Source organism: Diabrotica undecimpunctata, chromosome 3 (assembly GCF_040954645.1).
Source record: "Diabrotica undecimpunctata isolate CICGRU chromosome 3, icDiaUnde3, whole genome shotgun sequence".
Lineage (NCBI taxonomy): Eukaryota > Metazoa > Arthropoda > Insecta > Coleoptera > Chrysomelidae > Diabrotica > Diabrotica undecimpunctata.
The window spans coordinates 132042464-132059014 of NC_092805.1; the positions used below are offsets into that span (position 1 = coordinate 132042464).

At 33.5% G+C, this 16551-nt stretch overlaps 1 protein-coding gene across 4 annotated transcripts in view; it reads right to left on the reverse strand.

The window, feature by feature from the left end:
- yrt (erythrocyte membrane protein band 4.1-like yurt) overlaps positions 1–16551 on the reverse strand; it is a 75472-nt gene that overhangs the window by 35583 nt on the left and 23338 nt on the right. For all 4 annotated transcript variants that reach the window (XM_072526942.1, XM_072526941.1, XM_072526943.1 and 1 more), the window contains exons 2-7: positions 15124–15271; positions 14039–14215; positions 8670–8878; positions 7553–7746; positions 4163–4378; positions 3350–3507 (exon numbers count right to left, since the gene is read on the reverse strand). In XM_072526942.1, coding sequence (XP_072383043.1) covers positions 3350–3507; positions 4163–4378; positions 7553–7746; positions 8670–8878; positions 14039–14215; positions 15124–15271 — 1102 coding nt within the window. The remainder of the gene's footprint in view (positions 1–3349; positions 3508–4162; positions 4379–7552; positions 7747–8669; positions 8879–14038; positions 14216–15123; positions 15272–16551) is intronic.

Sequence of the window (16551 nt, forward strand, 5' to 3'; positions counted from 1 at the left end):
GTATTGTACCCTACCCAAAACTGCTTCGCAGTTGCTTGTCTAAAAATAATTATCACAAGCGATCTACTTTGGGCATGTACCTGGCAGCACTTTCATTCATATAACTAGATTGGGAGGTGTGTAGAGATATATGTTTATTCTCCTATACGTGTGGCATCAGAATAATCCAAATTAACAAAAATAAAAAAAAACAGGGGGCTCAAGAAGTTGTCAAAAATGACATCAATTACTTCCATAAAGCATGCCCAGCTAACCCAGCTAAGAATGAGCTATCAATCTCCACAACATGGGACATAAATCTTTATTAATGATACAGTGAAAAATTTATATCAGCGATATATATTTCAACTATCAGCAACTTGTGTCGACACATCTATAACGATATATGTAAACACTTTTTAGATGTTACAAATGCAATTTATACGAACAGATTAAAAAAATTAATTGCTTTTCTGAATTTGGCATCTTGCTTTGATATAATGGGACCAATTTTATAAGGCAAGTCTTTCGAAATCAGCAGGTTTAATTCTATTAAAAAATTCGAAAACTTTGTTAGATACTCAATGAGCCGACATTAACTGATGGTAGAAACCGTATTTTTCAGGTCTCAAAATCCACTTTTTAATCAACACAGAACGTTTTTTCTTTCTTTTCATATTTAGAGTAATTAACATGCCGCGAATTTGCCTTTAGATGTGTTCATCATAGCAATATAAAATAAACATTTTGCAATGCAAAGAAACTGTACATTTATCTCAGATTTGGCATTTCTAAAAGTGTCGTATACTTCTTAATAACACAAATTCATTGCAGTTTCTCTCAATATATAAACACGAAAGCGAATTAATGTCTGGCTTTCGACATTTATTTACACAGATACCTTTAGAGGACGATTCTAGTACTCTTGAGAAACACCGAGATACTCGAGGTGTCTTAACAATACTTATCCGGAGCTCAGGAACATGAGGGAACAGTGTTGATACTAGCAACCTTGAAAGCTGTACTAGCATACTATGAACACTTACAAATATTTCTAGATGGAGAACTAATGTGTCACAGACTTCTCAGCGGACTACGTTTACCAGTACTCCCGAAACTGCTCTAATGGGGGTAAAGATAATAGTGATTCAAAGAACTATCTAGATAAAATGTTGTCTCTGGAGAATGGAGTAGTACCCACACAATATGCCTGATGTATCAATGTATCTTCATGTACTCCTTGATATAAAGAATGAGGTAGTCTTCTAATATACCAAAGGACTTTCTTGAAGAACAAAAGAACTTCCTAAATTTAAACGTTTGCTGTCATACCGTCCACAGACCAAAAATAGTGATATTGACTACCAATAAAAAGTATTGACAAGCAAAATATAGGACTCAAGATAGGACGCTGGGTCATCCTGGGCTCTTCGCCAGCAGCCGATGGAGAACTACATTGAGTCTCCTGATCGACAAGAAGTGCAAGAAATGATTTAACAGGCTGCATTGGAAATCCTATTACTAACTCCATCGTGCTAGTTCTTCAAGATCTTCAAATACCTCAAAAGAAACTTGTCGGCTTTTATCTAGAGCACAGAACTTTCTGAAACAGTTTAATGGTAGGATGAGAAGATAGAGTTTTAAAAATATGATAACGACTAGCATTATAGTCACCAATCAACCAAAATAACACCGGACAAATAACAAATATCAACGAAAAGTGAGACGCATTTCTAATCCTGTCCTGACACAAATAAGAACTTTATAAGAACTTTCATGCTACATCTACCTTGAGAAGCCGCTCGCGCTTCAGCAGCTGTTTATCTGTTTTAGCCTCTGCTACTGCTTTTAAAGTTGTAGCAGTCAACCTATAATTGCGAAGATGAACACCATACATGTTAAAGAGGATATTCATTTATTGAGTCAAGACAGAATAATAATTTCTTTCTAAGAGATCAAATGAACAAGAAGAGATCAAATGAACAATTCAGGTCACAATAGAGCGATGAAGAGAGAAAGTGGGCCATTTTACATTGCCTAATCCTCTTCACGCGAATAGTGTGTTCACAATAGATCACAACCTTTTAATGTTTTTAATGACGGAGTTCAAAGAATGTGATTTACCAAAAATCATACTGGAAGAAATTTGTTAATCACTGAAACAAAGTATTGCCCGTTGAAGATATAATAATTAGCTTGATATCTCCCGATGAACGAGAGTGTGTTCTGTCAGACTCGCTTACAAACCGGGCTATCACCTTTTAAATTAAGTACAGTCGCCATCAAATTATTGCAAAATTTATTACCTGAATTATTATTTATTACATGTCTAATTTATTACATGTCATTATGAAGTAGCTTCTATTTGATGGGATTACTAACAAAAGCAGGTAACAGATATAACCATAAATAAATAGTCCTTTGTTTTGCTCTATTTGTTTATGGTAGATACCTTTTGAAACTTACCACGCCACTCAAATACAAATGACTTTGCAATAAGCCTAAGATAACGTTTTCTGCAATAATTTACAGGCAATTATACATTGTGTTTTTTATATATATGTTTTACACACATCAGGGGGATTCGTTGTATAATTGTTATTACAAAGTTGTCTTTTAACCAAGTAACTTTAAATATTCTGCTGGTAAATAGAATTCCTCGTATTTGATTTTCATGTACTAACATCATCATCCACTTTTAAAAAACGGGATATGGTACTCCGGGAGTGACCGAGTGGCGGAAACATAGCTTTCTTATCGTCTACGCACGGAGAGATGGGTTTTAATTTAATTCAATTTAATTCCATTCGATGAGATTTATTTTATTTTATATTTTTTTATTTTAATTTAATTTTATTTTATTAAGAAACACGCACGAGACTACGTTTACTACTCCATGTAGTGTATGGTTGCGCATGTAGTGTATAGTTTCAGTCGGTTTTATTTTTATCATATTTGGCCGCAATCCACCGCTTCGTCCGTAGTCCGCGATAAGAAAGCAATGCTTCCAAAGCATACTTATAATGTCACGATTGGTAATTTAATAACTAAAGGTTCTGTGCCATAATAAGATTCGGGACGGTCGATAATGCACGTCCAATGCTCACTGATATTCGAGACAGAACTGTACTTTGGACGTCTGGCAATAGCCACCCTATACCTACTGCATATACACAAAGGGGAGAAGAGAGATTTGCGAGTTGCAACAAAATCCAATAATTTATTTCATATTTTCGCTCAAAGAGTGAAAATTTTATCTTATATCACCTTAATTTGATTATTTTATTACTAAGTATATCCGCAATTTTTTTTATAGTAGAATATTGCAAATCTATTTCCCTAATTTAACCTATAAACAGCTCAACGTTACCTGTTGGAGTTGACGGAGTAGGGGTGAGACTCTTGGTTATATCATCCTTAACTGTGCAATAAATAGGCTCGCATGCAGATTTTTCGCTACTATTAGAAGATATGTGTTCCCTTTCCCTCTCCCTCTCGCGCAACACATGACTCTGTCTTCTTCCATACCTAAAAGAGATAAGTAGTATAAATATATATATATATATATATATATATATATATATATATATATATATATATATATATATATATATATATATTTGTTGTCATTTTTTAAGCCTGATAATATGAAGACCTCTTAAATTTTATAGATTCGCCTTTACAATGCTAATATTTATCTAGAATATAACTAGATTTAAGAACAATATCGGAATGATAATTAGATTGATCTTGAGAAAGCAGAGTTTCTCGAAAGGTTCTTTGGAGGCGATCAATAAGAAGGGTGTTCTCAGTGAGTACGTGAAAATTGTGAGAGACATGTATAAGGGAATAACAACTAGTCTTGGACCAGGTGTGGGATAGACTGATAAATTTCATGTGAAAATAGGATTACTGCTCAAAATATACATAGACATCTATTTTTTCTTCTTTTTCACCCCTGTAACTTACTAAAATAAACATTATAGAAGTTTTCATGGACTTTCGACCATCAGTAATAATGTAATCTTTCATATTGGGTTAAAATTTTTTAAAAATACTTATTAATTTTCCCAGGATTCGAAAAAAATGAATGCATTTAAAAAGCATTGGCCCAAAATTTTGCGCCTACGCTCTTAAATGAATATGGTATTGGTTGGAAGTAAAGGAATTTAAAACATCTTACCTCTGGCTAGGCTTCCTTTCTAACTGAACAGTTCTTCTAGCTTTATTTTGGAAAGTACTTTGATATTCCGTTCGACCCGAGTAGCGGAATCTGGAGCCCATCCTGAAAAAATTCTGTCTAGCAGAAGGCCCCTTTACGGGTGCTCGTAAACGGAAGAAACCGTGATGTTCTACGGCGCATTTCCACAAGTGTTTACAAGCTTTTTCGTTATGTAACCTGAAAATTTGAAACGTTTATAGGTATTCATTGTCAACGTAATATTAATTATTCGTTCTTGTATATCCGCAACGTTCGTAAGAAGTAATCTCTAACACTCCAACATCGCTTTGATAATGACTGACACAGTCGCGGGCGAAACCTCGAAACTAATAATTCCATACTACGACCTAGAATCCCGGAAACCAATAACCGTTACAAAATGCTGGCCTAGGAAACCTATATTCCTAAATAACATTTAACAATAGGTCATTCCTAGATGAGTAAAACCCTACACAGAGCTTATAGTACAGAGCCACCGAAAAAATCGAAATAAGGTTTGGTTCCCCAAAAATTCCAAATCACCAAACCTGGAGTTATTTTAGGTGAATTTAATTTGCTTAGCACTTCTTGAGGATGTAAGAGTACAGATAAAATAAATAAAATATTTAGAAAAGTGCTACCAAATACAAAGTGTACTCTTATCAATGAGAGAATAATAAAAATAAAATGTAATGGCATGTCTCGCAAAACAGGAAAACAAAAAGCAAAATACGTATATCGATAGAAGGCAACCGTATAACCGTACTGGGAAGTATTACCACATACATATGATAGCGACCATTGGCCCATTATAATAAAAAATATTAACTTAAAAAAACACGATAACTTTCTCAGAAAAATTGGAAAATTCCTTGAGTTCAACTAAAAGCATACAAAGAATACATCCTAACCATGCCATATTAAACTATATTAAAAAATATTATTATCTAGATACCATCCCAAACGTTCCGGGGAGAAGATCAAGAGGACGATCACCAACTAGATGGTCCGAACAAATTAATAATTCAGCTGGAAACTCATTCTGCGAAGCTCTCAGAGCAGCTGAAGATAGAGACCAATTCAGAAAAATTGTTAGGAATATTGGAAGAAATCACGATCCTCAGTAATGGGGAAACGACAAGAGAGAGAGAGAGAGAGAGAGAGAGAGAGAGAGAGAGAGAGAGAGAGAGAGAGAGAGAGAGAGACCATCTCATGCTGGCATATCACGTAAGGACAAAGCTGATTGAATGGCTAAAGAAATTTGCAGAATATACACAAATTGCACAAAATCCTACGTCATAAACATGACAAAAAACAAAAAGCATGGTTAGAAAGGTGGCACCAAAAAATGGAACAGTAGGCGGTACTGTAGACTAGCGCGGAGCTTCATACTATATTTTCTGTATAGGTGGCTTCTGTAAAGGCGGGTCGCTGTTTCCTATAAAATGTCGGATTGGAGTGGCATTAGAAGACTCCGTTCTCGGTTCCCGGGTTGGAAAGTACAGTAAGTACATCCCGGCCTCTCAGTATTGTATAACTACATAGCAGCTCGACCATTTCTTTCGCCAATTAAAAGAATAATTTCAATTCACATCCGAATACACTCGCACTACGTAAATTTTCATTCACACTCAGTGGCGTCTAGTGACCTCAGTATGCGGGTAGGTGACACATATACCTTTATATATATATATATATATATATATATATATATATATATATATATATATATATATATATATATATATATATATATATATATATATGCCGTTTAAAGAGCCGGCCATTACACTTGCACCATAGTAACATTGAACATCTGCAGATCTATTTTCGCTAATATCAAAAATCTCCAAAAATCTTTCTGTTATCTGATCAATTTTGTGAACAAAATGGATTGATAAAATAATACACTGTGATTTTTCGGTTATATCAGTAGTATCGTCCGCTAGTATAGAAAACAATTGAGGTTCAATAATTTCTCTTGAAATTTCATTTCTTATGTACCTAATCAGCAAGACAATTTATTAAATCGTTTTGTATTGTTTTTGACAAATCCGTTAACACCCCTTCTGTTTTTTAAATATGATCCTAGATTTCCTGATTGCGTTTAACTGCAAAATTAAAAATTTCTTGAAGAATGATGGCTCAAACAAATATTTGAAGAATGATGGCTCTCATCCCGACCGCGAAATGCAAGTTCTTGTTTTGCTGAAATAATCGTAACATCGATAATTTAAATATAAAAATAAAATTCTCTTTTTTCCAACTTCTTCATTATATAACTAATTGAATTAAGTAATATGTCCTGGTAAAGCGCTGTCAATAATTTGCGTATCTTGTTCTAACCTTTTTAAACCTAAACAATTGCTTAAATAATGTTTTTTCGAAGATTCATTTTTTTTGACACTAGCTGATAAATTTTTCAAATCTGAATATCCCTTACTCACCCAAACATTTTGCTTCACACTTGCAAGCAGTAGATAAGACCAACAAAAAAGTGAATTTCTAAAATTATTACCGCATCATACGATATTGTTTTAAACGATCTCGAAAATAGTCGATTATCCTTCTTATCTGTGAATAAAATTTGTAAATTTGGCAAAGGAAGGCCCGTTACAATAATTTATAATCTTTCTTGATTTTGGTGCCTTGAAAAAAGTGTTTCAAACTGCAGATTAATAGTTTAAAATATTCATAGCCCGAAGCAGTCCGAAGGCGACCGAAATCATCGCCTCTGAAAACGATAAAATCACTGACTATAAGTGAAGCCGTGTTGCTTTTGGGTAAGCGTAAGACAGAGATACGTAGAGACGTTTTATTCTCTTTTTAGGCGAACATTTTGAAGAGCCTCTCAACAAATAGGAGGAGCGCAAAATAATTATTTCGGAGAGAATGAACTAAAACTTTGGAGAGAATATAAAAAAATAGGTCTTTTATTTTAAATAGGTATTATGTCAAAATTTATAAATCATAATTTTGAAATAAGTAATTTATAATAATAAATAATTTATTGTTGCACATTTGAAGAGGTTAGGCGGTGCCTACCTTGCCTACCCTGACCCGCCCCTGTTCACACAGCAGAAAAAGAAGTTTTAGTTTTAGTTAAATACATTTGTAATAAATATCTTTTGTAACAGTGCAACGTAAAATAAAGTACTTTTAAATTCATCCAGCATTATTATTACCACTTCAACTTATTGTTTCTACGAAAGATATTTAATCCAAGTCTACATACTTAGCCAGTCCCAAATCACTGTAATTTATATGTAACTTATCTTTTAAATTGAATATAAGAAAATTCACAGAAAGCTTCATACTGGAACTGTTCATATGGGTTAGTTGTATGAGTTAAGAAATATATACCTGTCTTACCTGAATACAAACGTGTGTTCTTGTTCCCTGCCTTGATCATCGTCTTCCACTACTACCAGCGTTAACTTTTTCTTCTTAAAATTTAGTTTTCCAATTTTAGGCCAGAAGAACAGACCTATTTTTTGATTTGGCTCTTCAAATACCAGTATTCCCGTTGGCGTCAATCCTAATCTGTATTCCATACTGTCCTTACCCTAAGAACAAAATCAGTTTAGGTACATTGTTATACTCTTTCGGATTGATAAAATACAATACTTCTTCAAATATTAATTGTGAATTGCATATTGTGTCATGCTAATAATAAAGACAAAACTACATGTTGGCATTTACAGAATCGGCTGTTATTGATGGAAATTAATGTTAACAAAGAGTCCGAACATAAAACAAACATGTTTGTTACCAGTTATTCTAACCAGTGTTATATTTGTTATCTTAAAATGTTTTCATCAGCCGAATTCAAAATTTAGGTTGTAGAATTTTTAAAAGCTTGTATTTTAAAAATGGCTTCTGAAATGTCACAAAAAGTAGATCTAATGTTACAATTATGGATGATTACCTTTATATAATAACGAAAAAATTAATATGTCAATAAGAAAATAGCTTCCAATACATATGTGATACGTTGTTATTATAAAATTTGGGATATATATAACAAAAAAGAAAAATATCCAATAATTGTGCATTGAGGATCAATTCCTAAATTACATTGAGAAGAATTAATTGCTTTGTTTGAGGACAAATAGACATTGTTGTTAGACATAGGGTACTAAAATTATAAAATAAATTATCTTTATGTTTAATTGGAGGTCGTCGGTAGTTCTTGGACCATAAAAATTTTGTCGACGTCACTTTTGTAATGAGCTTGCTAAGATATTCGTTTTTGCTTCGGCTTATCATTCAACTGATGCTGATGCCTTAAGTAATATTACTGCTTAAAATTTTGAAGAGGAAGACCTTTTCGATCATTATAATGGTTTAGGTTTATTGAAAGATGTAGGATCAAGAAAATAATTACTACCACTCTCTAAACGGATACTATAAAAATAATTACTATCACTTAGAATTTATTACGAAAATATTAAGGAGAATGACGTGTAAACATAAAGTTTTAACTTACCAAAACTGTATGCATATCTACACCATACATTTCTAACCATTTTACTTCATTTAAATAGCTTTGCTCAGCATTAGCCGGTGTCAGGCCCTTACACTTTTTAAATTCTTCCAGAATTTCTATTTCCATTTCTTCCGTTTGGTTCGGAACAAACCTGAACTCCGAAACAGTTGCAGGAGTATGTTGTGTTTCATCATAATCACCAAGTTCAGCTAAAAATTAAAAATATAATTAATTTGCTAAATTCTTATTAAAACCTAAATCACTATTAAATCAAATATTTTTAAACGTGAAAGACAAAATAAAAATTAATCTTCTTCCACATTCTTTATAAATTTTTTTCTTTGCCCGTCTTTCCATTCTGTAACCAGAAATATATTTTTTATATATCCTACATTCATGTTTCTGTATGGCTTTCAAATATGTTTTAGCTTATGCCATAGAGATTATTTTGGCTATTTTGGAAACTATGGCTTAGAGGTTAAATATGCTACGATAAAACATATTAAATAAAATCGACAACTGAGAATATAGAACAATGAATATTTGGGTAAAAGTATAGAGAACGTTCCAGTTAAGTTAGCTACAAATGAAATTTCAGTAAATCACAAATTTGCGTTTGCGGTATTGCCTTGTCCTTATTATGTATATGTTTTTTGCCTCAAATATGCTTTGAAACAGTACATTTTTATTATATTATTTTATGGAATCTGGTATTTTAATTTTTTTTTAATTTATATAAAACACGAACGAATGATTATTTGTTTCTTTCGATATTAGTTGCAGCGTTGATTTTGGGTTATTCAATCAACTGTTGCAGTTAGTCATAAGAAAACAAATTTCTAATTGCCATTTGGTAGATTATCGAATAAATTTGGCAATACTGACAAAACCTTCAAAATACTAGTTGCCGTATTGCAAGATAATAAAAAGTAAAAATATATATTAAAATCATTACAGCAGAATTTAACTTGTTATTCAGTTTCTAACTTTAGTATTTATAGTGATTTATATATTATTTTTTTTGTTATTTTATCATTTTATGTTTTCCATGTTTAATTTAATTAATTAATATTATATCGCACGCTCTTTCGGATTTATTAAAACGACATGGCAACACTGACAAAAATAAAATTTTTCTTCATTTGTAGCTACTTAACCGGAACGTTCTCTATACTTTTATCCTTAGACAAGGAAAGAGAGGGGACGCGTAATCGTATGGAATTGACTGAAGCCAAACCGGCACCAGAAAGGTTGCCAGGTCATATTTTATTTCTTCAGTAGATTGAGAATAATAGATATATATATATATCAATAAATAGATTTTTTTCAAAATTTATAATTGAACACTGACATAATGATCACTTTTTGAACATGATTTTATCATTACATATTTTTATAGTAGATCGATATAGTGTTTCAGTAAATTGAAGTTGAAATCAGTAGATCTACTGAAAAATCAGTACACCTAGTAGCGACAGATAGTAATGGGCAACGTACAGGCACCAAACATGGCGGTCACATCGAAACTGGCTTCACTTTTCGAAGGTTTATTAAATGGGTGTTACATGTCCTCTCCCTTTCCTTGTCTAAGCTTTTACCAATATTTGTAATATATTAAAACTTACCCCAAGATAGGAGAAGTGAATTTATGAACTAAAATTCTACTTTATATAGCAAAAGACATACCCCTGTATCTGTAGAGTAGGGAGGGCGAGTTAAGTTTCACAGCACTTAGGCCACAATTGACCCATTGTGCATTCTCCCAGGGAGCTGTCAGCCTTAGCTCATTGTCCATCCTGCCATTTCTAGGTAGGTGGACAAGTCACCAGGAGACATCTCTCTTGTGTGGGCAGGTGTGGGCCAGGACTCGCCGAACGCGTACTCTCGTATTAACGATAACTCCGGCCATTCACATAGGACATGCTCTACAGTTTCGTATTCTCGTTCACACTTCCTACATAGAGGTGTGTCTGCTAGCCCCAGTGTGTGGAGGTGTTTGTTTAGTTGTAAATGACCAGTTAAAAAACCAACTGTCAAATGTAGGTTGTTCCTGGTCATTCCCAAGTACTTCTTTGATGCTGGCTTAGTGTTGCCCTGGCAAGTTTACATCCTTGTCCTTCTTCCCATCTTTTTACGGTTTGCGTATGGGAGTGACATTTGACAATTTCCGCGATTGTTGTAGTTGACCAACCAAATAATCCCCAAGTCCTAAGAGTCTTAGGCCTGCCGCCTTCCTAGATAATTGGTCAGCAATGCGGTTGCCTTTATTCCTATTGTGTCCTTTAACCCACCTCAGGATGATGGTATTACCATCCGAAGCTTGAGTTAGTGACTCGTGACACTCCATTACTAACCCTGATGTGACACGTGGTCTATTCAAGCTTAGTAGCGCTTGTCTGCTATCTGTGCAGATCATTATAGTTTCCCCTGCTATACCTTTTTGGGTTTTCTCTTTTGCTGCTATGTAGACACCAGTCAGTTCTGTCTGAACTACGCTGGCATTTTTGCCCATACCCCACTTTATTTCTATTCTTAGGTTCAGTGATCTGATGTATATCCCGCATCCTGAGCCTTCTTTCATTTTGGAGCCATCGGTATATATGCAATAGGTATTTGTCGTTTAATATATCATGGGTATTTGCCACGTTTGTCTCCCTATACTGTCTTGTTTCGATTTTTTAGGGTTTGTTAAAGATAAACTTTAGTTCAATTGAGTCGCAGCATGACATACCCCTATTTCATTTAGTTTGAAATGATATTTGACGCTGACGAGCAGAATTACCAAGGTTTTCTAGCTAGTTGAAACTAAATGAAAGTTAACATACGCGGGTATACAAAGAGTAAATGAGAATAGAACTGAAATAATTGAAAATTTAAATTGAAGAATAATGATTAGAGTACTTAATTAATAAAAAAATTAAGCGCCAACTATTTTTAGAAGAAAAACAGTCAACAAGTTAACAAATGAATCAAAAGAGATTGGAATAAAATAATTATTTCAAGAAACATAATAAACATGTGACGTTTATAGCATTACAACATTACTTTGTCAGACCAGCGTTTTCACTCTGTTCTGTACGAAGTGTATTGTTACGATAGATAATGACGTGTCGTATGACTCAAAACTGTAAACATATTTTTCTAATAAGTATTTTTTAGTAGGCAATATCCAAGAGACCCCTACGCTAAAACCAGTTTCAGCCGTCGACCTGACTTGTCGACAGATCAGTCCTTGAGTCACCTTCTCGTCTATTCGATAGAATCCCGTTCTAATGGATGGAAGGTCATCGATTCATCGCCAGAACTTCGAGAACAACGGCATTTTATATTTAAAGAAGGAATTCTGTTATAAAGAAACAGTTAGTTTTTGAAGATCGCGCCGCGTTTTAAAATGTAACGCACGTATTATAATAAATTATATAATTATTAGTGTAAGATAAATTAGTAATAAAGACTTTAATAAATTTGTAAGTGTTATAAATAGAACCTTTAATAATAAATAAAAATAATAAATTAGAATTAATAAAAACATAACAGTATTATGTAATACTTTCCAGATGTATCGAAAAATACTTTGAAATTATTAATTATCAATCCGAATAATAATTTAAATATATTAATTATCAAGAATACCAAGAGCAGCAAGTTGGCCACACCCAATACATATATTCTTATTTATTGTAACTCCTAGACTAACAGAGGCCAAATATACTGTGCATATCAAAATGAGTTTCTTGAAGCAGTTTGTACAGCTGGTTCCTAAAAAACTGATACGACTCTTAAAGCGTATTTTGTAGAAAATTGAGCAGTGTATTTTGAAGGATAAACACTTATTACACTTAATTATTTACATACTGTCACTCGAAATAAAGCAAGGTTCTGGAAGACCAAAAATATCTACCGCTCATGAAGGTCGTACGCTTTTGGAGAGATTAGAAGAGAATCCTTTTGAAGATGCGAAAACTGGAAGAATTAGGTCACAGTTTCCAGGAAGAAAGACAACCACTTGGTCCAGAATTAAAACATCGTGTCTTAGGTACCGAACTGCAGCAAAAAAACAAGCTCTTACACCACAGAAGCACGTAAATCAAGACTTATATTTGCTTTAAACCTTCAGCTACAAAATCAAGATTTTTGGGACAGGGTAATATTTACAGATGAGAAAATTTTTCATTCTTCTAAAAAGGGCAAAATTGGGGTGTTTAGACCAGTAATAATAGCTTTAATCGTCTATATGTTGATATATATCGAGCAGCTAGTCACTTTAGCGCCAATTTATGGGGATGGATTTCATCTAGAGGAATGGGAATGGTATTGCGTATTGATGGCACGTTTGTTGGGCAGCCTTTTTTGAATATTCTAGAAAACATCATCTTTTCCAGTGTAGAACAGTTGTATCCAGAAAATAATTTTATCCTGAAACAAGATAATTGTCTTGTTTACACTGCAAATATAATAAACCAGTGGCTCCAGAATAACAACATCGAAACATTGGCCCAGCTACAGTCCATATTTAAACCCAATTGATAATGTGTGGGGGGGTCTGTTGTCTTGGTGTAAGTTCATAGTTCCTTTCACACAGATGGACCGAAGACTACAAGATGTTATCAATGCTGATGGATATATTACAAAATATTAATTTTATTTTTATATATCCCAATTTAATATAGTTTTGGTCTTCCAAACCCTCGCTTTCTTTCGAGAGTTCCTTGTTCCCTACTTCTTCTGCTTATGTTAAAATGTTGTGCTGCCTCTGATAGTGCCCAGTTATCATTTAATTTGGTTACAATCCTTGCTTTAATATATTGTTGAGTTAAGTCGTTTGTTTTATTCCTTAATAATAATAAAAATAATAACAACAACAACCCTATTTTATGTAAAAACTATCATTTATAAAATGCAGGAATTCAAAATAATATCAAAATTTAGACCCTAATAATTATTACAATTTATGAATTAACATATGAAATCAATTGTTTGTTTTGTTTATTTTATTATTTGTCTGTCATAATAAATATAATATAATGTCAGACAAATCAAATACACTGCTCAAAATTATCAAATCTTACTAAGAGTCGTATCAGGTTTTTTAGGAACCAGCTGTACATATTGGAATACAAGAATATTTGACAGCTTTTTAATAAGACAATTCATTTGGCTCCATGATATGAAAAATATAAAATGGCGGTTACTAAGGAAGGCAAACGATAGCAGATTATTGATGTAATAGTTAATTGATGAACTTCCGTTAAAATTTTTATAAATGATTGAACATGCCAAATTTTTAACTCGCGTATATAGTTATAAACAGAAAATATTCTGGGACCAAAACAACTGACGATCATAAAACTTTGTAAAAGTGTACTTACACTGTAAAGCTAGAGCAGCTAATTTAACAGCAGTCTTTTCTGGACATTCCAATTTTCCTTCTAGAAGATCTTGCTTCAGTTGCAGGAAAAACTGGTATCTAGTCAATTCCTCACGGAGATTGTTAGGTTCGGATGAGTAAAATTTAACTTTGAGTCTTAAAGTGTATGGGGGACCAACTAAAAATAAAATATGTTTAAGTAAATAGTAGTAAAAATAAAGTAGTTTACAAAAGTTAACATTTAGGTAAATTTCATCATAATCTTCAAATCATCTGTGTCATTATCCTCTTATGCCTAGCTAGGCGAAATCGTTTTCTACATTATCTAGCCATTTAGTTCTTGGTCTATCTCGTTGACATCTTCTTTTTGGTAGTTGTTGTTGATATACTCCAGATATGCATACCTGCCTACGGGCATACACTCCGAATGTCCTAGCCATTTCATTCTAACTCTTTTCAACTCTGCCACAAATGAGGTTAACTTCGGCATTAGTATGTCTTTGCCAGTTATCATCTTCCAGCAATTTACTGTTACTTAATTTCATTTAGTAAAGATCTATATATGTTTCACTTGCATACATAGAAGACAGCTAACTCTTTTTTATTTTCCAGCAAGTAAACGTGAGGTGATCAAATATTAAACAGCATAATAAGTTCTGTTACTCAAACTGATTGGAATTTAAATCGGTTTTTCTTGATCTTCCATCCGGTTATTCGGAATGATTTTACTAAGGGAATATCTGTATTCCCATCTTGAGAAGGACTGTTGTTGACTTGTTGTTGTTGAAGTATAAAGGTCTGTTGTATTCCCTATTCCTAATAAGAGTAATATTTCTGATACTCTTCTTACTCTTATTTTCACACTACAATGTATTGATCTCTATAAGTGCTTTCTGGACGATTAAAAAAATCCCTTTGTTTCATTTCAACAACCTTGAAAGAAAATCAAGATTTTTGAGTGAGCCATAATTAGGCGTTTGTACATACCAAAGCGGTATTGTAGGGCAATATTCTATGGTTAAAATTGACAACCTTTGTAATGGTTCCTATATATCAAGAAAAACAGAACGAAAGATAAAAGCTTACTTTTAATTTGTTTTTTAATACTTTTCGTTGGATCCAGCCAATGTTTAACGTGGTTAGCATCCGTAAATTGTAGTCCAAAATAGTCTTTTTCTATCAGATCCAATGAGTAGAAAACTTGTTCATACAGATCTCTAGCCTTTGCTTTTTTCTGAAAAAAAAACATCGGATTAGAAAAACAGCATCGTACTTTTGACTGTATTTTTAAGTAAAACGTTTAAGAAAGTGTAAAATTATTTTTTCGTTGAAACGTTTACAAATATCATCATTTACCATCACTATGTAAACATAGTTTGTAGAAAAGCTGCCAAAAACAAATGTAGGAATAGTATAAAGTAGATCCACACAATTTGAACATCTTAGAGTAATACTTGTTTTGTTTTTACTGGCCAACAGCACTGGGCCACATAGCCCCCTCATACGCTCGCTAAGAACATGCAATTGACAGGGAGTAACGAAAAATTAACGCCGATCCTGTGCTCCGCTTCCACGTTGGTATCGCCGATAGAGATATAATTAGGCTTCGCTCAAGAAACAACCCTCTAGACTCTGTAAGAATTCTAACTGAAACGAACTTCAAGATAACCGACCGTTGGTGAGAAGAATGCACTGCCTGCCACCCGGAATATGCCATGTATCACAAGCAAGTCAGAGGGTTTCGACCAACCAAGACGAATATGGGCCACGCTGAACAGAACAAGAACTGTGACAGGTGCTTAGACTCACTTTTCAGGTGGGAAAAATACCGTCGCCAAATTGCGACTGCGGTGCTGCAAAAAAAAACAGTTAAATATTTAGCGGAGGCTCGATCAGATGCCACAGTGGCAATACGTCCGATTTCTTAGATGCATCCAAAAAGTCAATTGAATATATTTGTTAATTAAATGTTTGTTTATTAATTAAATTATTGCTATTTACTGTTTTTAATGTATTTGTTTATACACAAAACTCAACTGTGATGTAGCCATACACTAAATAAAAAATAAAATCCACTTTCTAGTTGTATTCCCCTGTCATAAATGTACATCATCCCTAATAATAATATCGCGTGGCAGCGCATGAAATTGACTGTGTCTATAAACAAAAACATTTTGCGCTTCTATAACAAGGTGACGAAGAACCTCGGTCGAGAAACGATCGGCTATCGACAACATCTGTATGCCGAATTTTGCAGGGAGTACCCAGATATTCAAGTATCTGAACAGCGAATAGCAGATTAATACCGGGAAATTATAAGAAATAATCTTATCCCAGAGACTAGACGCGATACCATCAGAAGCGAAGTAGAACGGGAGATTCATAACCAAGAGCTAGTTGTAGATCAAATCATTAATGAAATCCCTAATGAGCAGACTCCTGAGTCTCTTATACAAGAAGCTCAACCTGTTAATACGCAGCAGGACAAGAACGAGTTGCACGATAGCCTGTAAG